The sequence below is a fragment of the Nicotiana sylvestris genome, chromosome 9 (assembly GCF_000393655.2).
Source record: "Nicotiana sylvestris chromosome 9, ASM39365v2, whole genome shotgun sequence".
NCBI lineage: Eukaryota > Viridiplantae > Streptophyta > Magnoliopsida > Solanales > Solanaceae > Nicotiana > Nicotiana sylvestris.
The window spans coordinates 173590984-173602194 of record NC_091065.1 but is presented as its reverse complement, the minus strand read 5'-3'; the positions used below and the strand labels follow the sequence as shown (position 1 = coordinate 173602194).

General features: G+C 31.8%; 1 protein-coding gene across 1 annotated transcript; it reads left to right on the top strand.

Moving 5' to 3' along the window:
• The first annotated feature begins 229 nt into the window (after nt 1–229).
• Nucleotides 230–5134, top strand: LOC104247433 (probable prolyl 4-hydroxylase 10). Its single transcript, XM_009803457.2, has 8 exons — nt 230–603; nt 718–802; nt 2403–2500; nt 2586–2683; nt 2871–3000; nt 3083–3270; nt 3745–3831; nt 4843–5134. The coding sequence occupies exons 1-7, from the start codon at nt 404–406 to the stop codon at nt 3816–3818; spliced, it is 873 nt and encodes a 290-aa protein (XP_009801759.1). The 5' UTR covers nt 230–403; the 3' UTR covers nt 3819–3831; nt 4843–5134.
• The last annotated feature ends 6077 nt before the right edge of the window (nt 5135–11211 follow it).

Genomic DNA, 11211 nt, shown 5'->3' with positions numbered 1-11211 from the left:
AACGCCACCACTCTAAATATGTTGTTCCATAAAATGACACTATTCATCATTACATAACGACGACTTTAACGATACGATACAATAAAATTTAGTAAGTAATAATAAAAACAAGGATGATATCTAAAGTAATACGATACAATACAATTGGTAACAAGTATCCAAACAAGCTGTTAAGCTTTTGAAAAGTCTAAAGTTTCTTTTAAAAAACTAAAACAATTCCATTGTCCAAAGTGTTTACAATATATAGAAAATTCAAAGAAGGCCTCCATTTATTTCAGCGACTCAGACTTTACTGTAACTCAAACTTCCCACCTGAAGAAGATTACCACCCAATTCAATTTTTAGGGTTATATTCCTAAATCCTAATCCTATTCCAAATTACAAACCTTATTATTCAGTAACAATGGCAGTCAAAGGAAGGCACGTCCGAGGTGGTCTACCTCGTAAATCATCGAATTCAACGCTGGTCTTTGCCGTATTTATTGGATTATCTCTTCTCGTTTTGATTCTTCTCGCTTTTGGAATTTTCTCGATTCCTTTCAGTTCTAAAGGATCTCAAAAAGCACATGATCTTAGCTCAATTGCTCACAACGCAGTTGGAAGGTAATTCACTAATTCTCATTGAATTTTTTACTAATGCTGGTTATTTAGAAATAATAAAACATAAAATTGGATAGGGATCTGATCTTTTTTATGGAGATTTTTTTTTTGCCGCAGACGAGATGATGATGGTGGAAAAGGAGATCAGTGGGCTGAAGTGATTTCATGGGAACCAAGAGCTGTTGTATACCATAACTTCTTGGTACTTCCCTTAAGATATACCCCTTCGATCCCAATTTATGTGACACATTTCCTTTTTAATTTGTCTAAAAAAGAGAACGACATATTTATATATTTGGAAATAATATTCCTTTAAACTTTTTCTTATAAAAGAAATTATCTTTAATGCATTGTGCATGAGTAGCAGTGTAAATAAGAAATGAATGGTATCCTCTTAGAGTAAAATTTTGGTTGGAATTCACAACTATTTTACCAGGTAGTGGTGCTCATATGACTCGTGTTGGACGTTTTGATTATTCTAGGTCAGGATTGCAGTCCTAATTTACTTATTGCACTCACGAGTTCACATCATCCAACTTACTCTATTGACGTGATATTCATTCTTATTAATCGTAAAACAAAAGAAAATGTAACATCCATTCGCAGTGGCCGGGAAGAACGTCATATGTAGGAAATGAGAAATGTTTGCACTTGGCAGTGTTTCCTATACTATACAAATCTGGGAAGTGCACAATATTTTTGAATTTGGATAAGATACAGATGAATGCACAAAGTACATCTGATGTAGCGAATTGGAAAAACAAAAGCTTCAGAGAAGGATGGCAACAGTTGATCCTTGTGTTCTTTTTCTTTCTTAAAATCAGCATTGGTATTGATATGCAATTTGCTTGTGCACTGCAAGAAACCAAATGCACTTCTCTGCCATCGTAGACCATGTAGGTCACTTAAACTTGGTTTTCTGTGATTATCAATATTGATACTAATGTCCTCATCATAGCATATCCCCAATGATTCGTTGCCTGATGTTGTATTATTTGTTAGTATTTAGTAGTAACACTTACCTTTTTTAAAAAAAAAGTATTCATTACTAGCTTGCATATGATGGTGTCTACAGAAAGAAAGAAATAAAAGATGCTTTAAAGGACAATAAAGCTCTATTCTGAAGATCAGATCTTACTTTTGGATTTCCTTTTCTTGTAGATTGGAAATTGTAAATGATGCTGAAACCTTGCTACACTACCCTACCCAAACCCCACTTGTGGGATTATACTGAGTCATTGTTGTTGTTGTTGTTGCTGCTGAAACCTTGCTAGAAGTTTTAGATTCACTACATAGACAGCCAGGTTTTACTTTTTTGTCTTTTTTGTTGGGTTTAATCATAACACAATCTTTGTGTTGTTTGATACTCCCTTTGTTTCAATTTATGTAGTGGTGTTTGATTTGGTACTACGTTTAAGAAAGAAAGAAAAATTCTATAAATTGGTCAGAAACATGCCATGAGATATATGTGGCCATAACAAGCATGCGGTTGAGGGTAAAATAGGAAGTTTAAAGCTAAATTGTTTCCAAATATAGAAATATGATATTCTTCATCGAATAAACTAATAAGGAAATAGTGGCACATAAAATGGAACAAAGGTAGTAGTAGCTAATAATAATGTTTACCTTTTCAAACAAGAAATAAGAAGAAATGATTCGTTGGCTGATACATTTGCTGGTATCTAAGAAGTCTTTAGTAGTGTTCTAACTAGAGCATATCTAACGCGGGATCTGTTGAGCGATGCATTTACTGGTTTCTGAAGAAGTCGTTAGCCTGAACTTCCTTTCTGTTTCTTGTGCAGTCAAAGGACGAATGTGAATATCTGATTAATCTCGGCAAGCCTCATATGAAAAAGTCAACTGTCGTCGACAGTGCTACTGGCAAAAGTACAGACAGCAGGTAAGCATTTCATTTGCTTGCTCTGGTGCCAGATCGATTCTTTTTCAGTTGTCACATTATTTTAAATCTTAAACCTCCCTGGCAGGGTTCGAACAAGTTCTGGAACATTTCTTTCCAGGGGACAAGATAAAGTAGTCAGAACTATAGAGAAAAGGATTGCAGATTTCACTTTTATACCAGTAGGTATGCAGATTTTATACCAAATGATGTGATTATATGAATTTGCATTGTGTTATTTGCTTATTACTCTGGGCCTGTTAATGTTTTGTGATGCCTCGATCTAAGATAGGCCTAGAAGAAACTCCATACAAGTTGACATACAATATAATACCGCCTCTCTTTTTATTGATGCTTCTGCTTCTGTCTGTAGAGCATGGTGAAGGTCTTCAAATTCTCCACTATGAAGTTGGGCAAAAGTATGAGCCACACTATGATTACTTCGCCGATGAGTTTAATACTATAAATGGTGGTCAGCGCATTGCTACGGTTTTGATGTACTTGTAAGTGGCTTTCCCTCAGCGAGGTTTATGCTTATGTATTATTCATGGGTTAATTTGGTAAATTTCTCTTGCTGCACCACAGATCAGATGTTGAAGAAGGGGGAGAAACTGTATTTCCTGCTGCCAAGGGAAATTTTAGTGCGGTTCCTTGGTGGAATGAGCTATCTGAATGTGGAAAAGGTGGACTCTCTGTAAAGCCAAAGATGGGTGATGCTTTGCTTTTCTGGAGCATGAAGCCTGATGCTACTCTCGATCCTTCAAGCTTGCACAGTGAGTAATGTCCACTAAGAGTAGGTTGTGATAGTGGCTGCTGATTGATTTAACCCGTTTGTCCATAAAAAAAATTCCTTTTTTCAATTTTTTTTTTCAAAAATGTGTTTGTCCATGAAATTTTGCAAGTATTTGGAAATATTTCGACAATTAGTTTTTCTAAAATTTTCAGAAAAACTTTTTTCCCTACTCACAAAACTGCAACATTTTTTCAAGTGAAATGCATGTCCAAACATAATTTCAAATTTCAAACACCATTTTTCAACTTAACTGCAAATACTATTTTTTTCCAAAAATTACAATTTTTATGTCCAAACGCCTACTAAGAAGCTCAGTTCTACCCGTTTACCGCATTATCTGAACATCTTATTGCGCATGAAGTATCAATAATTCTAAAATTTAGCAGTGCTCATGACAACAGTAAATCTCGGTGACAACTGACAACTAATTTGAATTATCTATGTCTTGCTGTAGGTGGGTGCCCTGTGATTAAGGGCAACAAGTGGTCATCTACGAAATGGATGCGTGTTCATGAATACAAGGTTTAACCTACTGCAAAAGGTAAATAGTATCCCTTTGATGGGGGTACTTAAATATATGAATTATGCATTCATGATCTCTTACTCAAGTTTAACACAATCACTCTGGCGTACATATATTTCTTCTGTTTGAACCTCACAATTATGAGGCTTAATGCTTATTGTAGCATCCCAGAGTCATTTACTTGAAAATGATGTCCTTGAATGATGTAGTATTAGCTCCTTGGAAAACCCATTTGTGAGGATGTAATACTACCTAGACTTCATTTGTGAGGATATACACCCATAGAGCCAAGAGATGAAAAGTTTTAGGAAATAATGTCCCTACCTAGTGTTTTATTTGAGTTTCCATGACGGGTATGCTAAGGTCATAGTCTGGCTATTATTAGGAAAAGAATCATTTGAGTCCAAGACAGAAATATTGCCGATACTACTTATGATAGCTTTGAACTACTATTCTGGGGTATAGAACTGTTTCATCATTCTCTTCCCAGCGTGGAAATAACAATAGGAATGGAATGGATGCTTCTGCACCTATTGCTAACATCTAGGTCTGCCCATGTCCCTGTGTCAAAGTAAAGGAGGACTTTTGAGCTTTAATTTTGTTGGGACTGATGAGCTCTGTAATTTCGTGGGGATTTATTATTCATTTTTTTTCTCTAGCTCCTTTTGTTTGTTGATTGACAAACTTTTAGTCGATTAACTTTGCAGTGAATAAGCAATAGAAGCTAGATGAATCATGTCAAGTATCAACCTTTCTTGTACAATACTTAATCAAACTTTAGTTGCCTTCTAGAATATCGATGCACCTTTAACACGAGATCCTCTATAGGTCAACTTTCTCTATTTGGCCAGTCGTCCGAGTTCAGTTTCAGTTTCTCTCCTAGCTGAGGAGGTGTAAAATGGGTGAATGGGTTTGTGTAAAATCGCTAAACTCATCTATCAGTAGTTCATCAATGTGCGTCTATGGTGGAGAAATCTTGTAGATTTATGGTTTTCTTTTGATTTGTTGCTATCATTAATATTTATGCAGGTTTAGTTTCGAGTTTAGATGCAGTCATTGTTGTACGATTTGTATCAAAACCGGTTACAATCTTGAGGAGAGCCATGCCTTCAACATCAAGCCTATACTAAACTTTTGTGCCTGATTTTAACTTCTTCTTTAGTTATTCCTTTTGCATTTTCTATAACATTTACAGAGTTAGTATTTGTTAGTTTTCATTATATTTTTTATTAAGATGTATTAAATACAACTGACTTGTCACTGAACGCTGCTCAGATATGAAATGTGAATTATAGCTAGTAATATACGATATCTGGTTATAGTCGAGTCTTACAAGATATGAGGCTTCGTTAAATTGCACGAAAACTCAAATTTCATTGTGTCAAATTTTACAAAGCATCATATTGAATGGGTAAGAGAATGACAAAAATAGTCCCATATTTTTGGGGATTGGTCTATAATAGTCCTCTAAATATACACTTGAGCAGTTTGAGTCCTTTATGTTTACAAAAATTTGAACACTTTTCATTTCTATTACACTTAGGGGTCGTTTGCTATGAGGTATAAGAAGGTATAGTGCTGGTATAAAAATTTAATACCACCTTAATATTTCGTTTGGTTAGCAAACCAGGTATAAGTTATTCCAGGATTAAAATTAACATCGGGATAACTTATACCTTATAGAGGGAGGGGTAATTAGCACCGGTATAACTTATACATTCTTCTTACAAATTATGTAGTTGTTATATTTAGTACAACATACCAAACAATGGATAAAAAATAATCCCAGCATAACTTATATTAGTATAACTTATCCCGGCATAAGCCGTATTCAAACCAAACGACCCCTTAAAATGCATAGGGATAGGGGTTGTTAGTTTTTGGCTCATGAGAAGCAAGCCGGTTAAACTGAAGAAACAAGTGAAAAGAACTTCTCTCGATTCATTTCACACTTTTCGTCAATTTGCTTTCTTGAGATACTATAAGAAGGTCATCAAATCTCACAATGTATGATCCGGGAAGGATATACATAGACATTATCCGCTACTTTGTGAAAGTAGAGAGAGTGTTTTTGAAAAGTCCTCGGCTCAAGAAAAACATTACAGTTTTGAAAAAAATAATAATATAGTAGATATATCCCGTTTTTCTTAGATAATAAAAAAATCTAGTCAAGTTGTGATCAAAGAATAAGAAGATGAAGAAAGTTGAAACCATTGGACGAGAAATCTTCCAAAAGATACTGCTGGTAAATGTTGCAACTACTTCTTTGTCATAGTTCAAACTGAGTTGAAACTTTCTACCTCTCCTTATTACTCTCTGCTTATTTTAATAATTTTACAGGAAGAATGTTGTAACTGGTAACGTTTACCTCAAGCATAATAATCATCATTCACCGCTGTAATAGGATAGTTGGGATCTCTCCACCCGAAGGTCTTATGTTTAAATCTAAGAAACTTCTGGTATAGAAAACGTTTTAAACTTTTATTGGATTTATTCGACACGAATTAATTAGGTACTAGTTTAAATAAAAATTAAAAAGGCACACCCACCCCTCTCTCCACCACAAATCGCCCACAACTTAGTGTCTATATCAAACTCATGAATGCAACACATATTTCTTGTATGTACACATTTATCACCCAATCATTGTTAAGTAATATGCATTTTGACTTTAATTTTTAACTGCAAAACTAAATTATTAACACTCGGTTTGCCTCCGCAAACAGAAATGGATTCACTTGGAAACACTTCCACCAACTTCTTGTTAGGATTTGTCCTGATTTTTTTATCATATTTGAATTTTATATGTTACTTGAAGGAAAGTAAAAAATTTACCATAATTAGTTTTACTTTTCCTTAAAAGAAAATATAAATCTCTTCCATATTTGATAGATCCTTTCTTTGTGCACCTCTATATATTGAGGATCATCTTTCACGCAAAAATACAATAGCATCCATCCACAATGTGGTTAATAGAGTTTTGTTTAGAGGAATAATTTTCACTCAATAATTTTTATATTTTCTTTTATACTACTTTTCTCATATGTACGTCAATTGGATCAAACCTCGTTATAATATTCTATTATAAATTATTTTTCGTTTGTCGTCTGATTTAACGTCTTCAAGATTTACTTTATTAGCTTCCGCAGATGTTATGTTATTTTGATCCCAACACTTCTTTCATATTAAATTAGATGCCGTATTCTTACATATTTGAACTTTCTCAAATCAATATATGTTCTTTAACTGAATTGTTTTACCATTTTCCCCCTTTTGCTCAAATCTTTCTCCTTTTCATTATATGTATCTGGACTAGCTCTTACAGTTAGTTAGAATTTTCATACAAGATATATAATAAAGCTTTAAATCTTAATAATATTTTGAAGTAAAACCATAATATTACCTTTGAAACAAAAGCACATGCCTTTCCTTTTCTTTTTGTTAACACTAGATAGGATATATTTGCTAAATCTTACTTATTATTTAACTGCAAGAGGGAGGAGAATATGTCGATAGCTTCATCATCTAGATTTTAATATTTATGAGTTTCTATAGCGACTTCAAGTTTATACTCCTATAAAATAATAAATAAGTTCGCAATCAAATTTTTGAAGATTTGGGATTCTGATTACTGGATCAAGATTCTGATTATTCTTTTGGTTTAGTACGTCTAGAAAAGGGTTGTGTGTATTATGTAAGTAATTAGTATGTATTTTGGTTCAGTATCGATATTTTAATATATTTTTTATAAATATCGCATACCATATCGATTATCAAAATACCAAATTTTTTGGTTTCAATTGGTAATTCAGTATATACCAAATTATGCACATCCTTATTACACAGAAAAAAAAGCAAGCAAAACAGGGAAGAAGTGGAGGACAAAGAGTCAAGGACAATGTCTGCCAACTTCAAAAAATTTCTTCAGTTTCTGCAAAAATATGGCTCTGAATTTATTTCTAGATGTGTATGATATCCTTTATTGCTTGGTCCCCACAATTTAAATACAAGGGCCACAATTTATCCTTTAGTTTCCCAACTTTGACACAAGATGACATTTAATTTGTTAAGCAGTGTCTCTCAGCAGAGTACAACAACAATAAATTCAGTATAATCTCGTAAGCGCGGCCTATGAATGATCGAGTATACGCAAACCTTATTCTTACTTTGTAAAAATAGAAAGATTGTTTCTGATAGATCATCGACTAATGTAGGTCTGCTTGGGACAATGTGCTTATATCGCCTTTCTTTGTATTTTTACAAAAAGGTCAAAAGTAACAACTCCTTGCCTTCCTTTATAATTAGGCATCCTAATGAGATATTTTATAATTTATTATCTTCAGAAAATTCCAAGCAAATGTATTAAGGAAAATATTGTAGTGTCATAATAGCTGTATGTTTGGTTTAACAGTCCGTAAAAGATTTATAGCTTGTTTGGCCAAGCTTCTTTTTGGCCAAAAGTGCTTCTTCTTTTTTTCCGCCAAAAGCACTTTTGGCCAAAAATTGAGGTGTTTGGCCAAGCTTTTGGAAGGAAAAAAAGTGCTTTTGAGGAGAAACTGAAGCAGTTTTGGAGAAGCAGAAAAAAGTAGTTTCTCTCCAAAAACACTTTTTTGAGAAGCACTTTTGAGCAAAAATACACTTAGAAGCAGTTTTTTAAAGCTTGGTCAAACACTAATTGCTGCTCAGAAGTGTTTTTCAAACTAATTAATCAAACACAAACTGTTTCTCACCAAAAGTACTTTTGAGAAAAGCACTTTTGAAAAAAAATACTTCTTAAAAATAAATTAATTTTTGTAGCTTGGCCAAACGGGCTATTAATTAGCCTTGAAAAACCAGTGACTAATTAATGTCTTTGTTGAATATAGCCATATTTCTGAATTGTCATTCCAGAAAAACTTATGTTCCCTGTCGAGGAAGGAACTAAAATGGTAGTCTGTTGCCCAGTGGCGTAGCCACCCTACTTCAAGGGTGGTCAAGCGCACACCCTTTGCCCAAAATTATGTTACGTATATATATATATATATATTAAATACTACTTTATATGGTTATATATTATATTTTGAATATTCATAATAGTTAATTCAATTGAGTGAAGCAATCCAGCGGTTCAAGGTATTCAACATAACATATTGTTCATGGGTTCAAAGTTCTACCCATTTTATGTACCAAAACTAAACGGAGATCACCGTGTGGTCTATTTGATTCTTTTCACTCTAAAAAAATTTCTAATAAAATAACTTTTAAAACTTAAAGTTTGTGTAGAAATAAACAACTAATCTTAAAAGTAATTTTGGACCTAAAAGTTATTTCTTAAATAAATTTTATAATTTAAAAGTCAAGCTCTATAAAATATTTTAATTTTAACAAAAACTCTCTACAAACTACAAATCCTCTCTACTCTTTCTTTCCTTTGGTTTAATGCTTACTTTTATTAGTGAAATTTCTAATGTTGTCTTTTTATTATTTTAATTTTGATTTATGAAGTTATAGTGCTATTAAAAGTTTTTTTTTTAGTTGTCTAGCTAAATGTTGCATAGTTTGATCTAAAATTTTGGTACATCATTCATCTACAAAAAAAATTATTGACTTATCTAAAGTTTAAACACGCTTGACGAAATTCCTGGCTATGCCACTACTGTTGCCCACCTAGCTTAGTTGGTAGTGATTAAATTTTCATGGCAAATGCAACTGTTTGAAAGATGATTGACAACATATCAACACGAAGGGTTCATCATGCTCAAACATGAGTCGGTCGCTCATTGGGAAGCTATTATATTACTTCAAAAGAGAAAATTTAAGGTGTTTTGAAAAGGAAACGAATGATGTAAAAAATATATCAAACTATAGAGTAGTTTGGCTTGCTGTATTAGATTATCCGGTTCATTTTCTAAGTTACTAATTTCACTTATAATAACAGTTAATTGTAATTATCTTTTAAAAGAATTCTTTTACACTATCAAAATAAAGTTGAACAACTAATGTTACATTACTTAATTAGGAATTGATTTTTTCCAGTCTATGTAATAAGAAGAAATATATTTAGTTTAAAATATTTTATAAACGGACACCACATTTTCTTTTTTATATAGGTTAACTCACAAAACCATTACTTTTTATAAAACAAATACTAAAATGAGGATTTGGCATTGCATAACAATTTGGTCCAATAATTAGCAAAAAATGGCCTATCTTTTAGCATTTGGCACGCTTAGCCTAAATTTAACATTTAATGATCTTCTCCCTCTTCTAATGGTCCAACCATTACTCTAAAAATAGGCTTTTATTTTTTTTTGTTAGAATTCGAAAATCTTTCAAGATTTTCTCCCAAATCTCTACAATCTTTTTTCTAGATTTTTAAATTATTTCTCACAAGCATTAAAAATATTAAAAATTATAAATATAGTTTGTATATCATAGTGTATATCCAAGTGTATAACACAAACAAATTTTATTTTTGTATATCATATTGTATAACATGTTAAATAACGTGTATACCAACATAGACATCACAACTTTATTTTTCTTTTGTGTATATCAAAAATTTATTTTCCTTCGGTAGTTGTCTATAATTTATTATTATCTTTATATCCAAGTGTATAACACAACACTAATTATATTATTTGTATATCACATTGTATCTATACTATATTAAAAGTACGAAACCCCTTAGCGAAATGTCGTTCGCCTTTTTTACCCCTTTAAAATAGAGTTCACACTGGACAAAATAGTCATTTGACTATTTTTCTATATTTAGGAATAGTCCTTTAATTAATTTCCTACTATTTAGCAACAATCTTTTAATTATTAATCTAATACTTAAACTTTTATTTTTCAGTTTCTTTTAAATCTAAAATTTTAAACACTTTCAACTAAAACTTGAAAAGTTTTTGTTATTCAACCCAAACTAAAAGTTTCGTCTTTCAACTAAATTAGAAAAAATTTATTCACTTTCAAAGGAAAATATCATAGGAAATTTTTTAATTAAAAAAATTTGACAGATTAATTCTTCAAAAAATATTAGGTAAAAACGTGCAATTTGATTTTCTTTTTGATTTAGGAGTCTTTATTTTCTAATAAATTATTAAATTATACATAATTTTATTTTGTATAAATCCTTTCATGTTTCAAATTATATACCAAAAATTTATATAAAAGAGCTACAATTTTACGTTTTCATCATCAAAACTTTGCCTTCTTCGAGCAACAACTATAAATTAAGGACTTTCAGGTTCTTCTTTGAGCATTTTTTTTAAAGTAGTTGAATTTTACATTCACGCGTTTATATTAGTAGTTAAATTTAGCATTCACATATTTATATTAATAATTAAATTTTGCATTCACGTATTCAACAAGTACATTTTTATTTTGGTATTCTTAATTATAAACCTTGAATGAACA

Excerpts from the sequence above, each read along its gene's own strand:
- LOC104247433 (XM_009803457.2), top strand. The coding sequence starts at position 404 with ATGGCAGTCAAAGGAAGGCACGTCCGAGGTGGTCTACCTCGTAAATCA. Across the intron at positions 803-2,402 it reads TTGTATACCATAACTTCTTG|TCAAAGGACGAATGTGAATA; the intron begins GTACTTCCCTTA and ends TTTCTTGTGCAG. Across the intron at positions 3,271-3,744 it reads CGATCCTTCAAGCTTGCACA|GTGGGTGCCCTGTGATTAAG; the intron begins GTGAGTAATGTC and ends GTCTTGCTGTAG.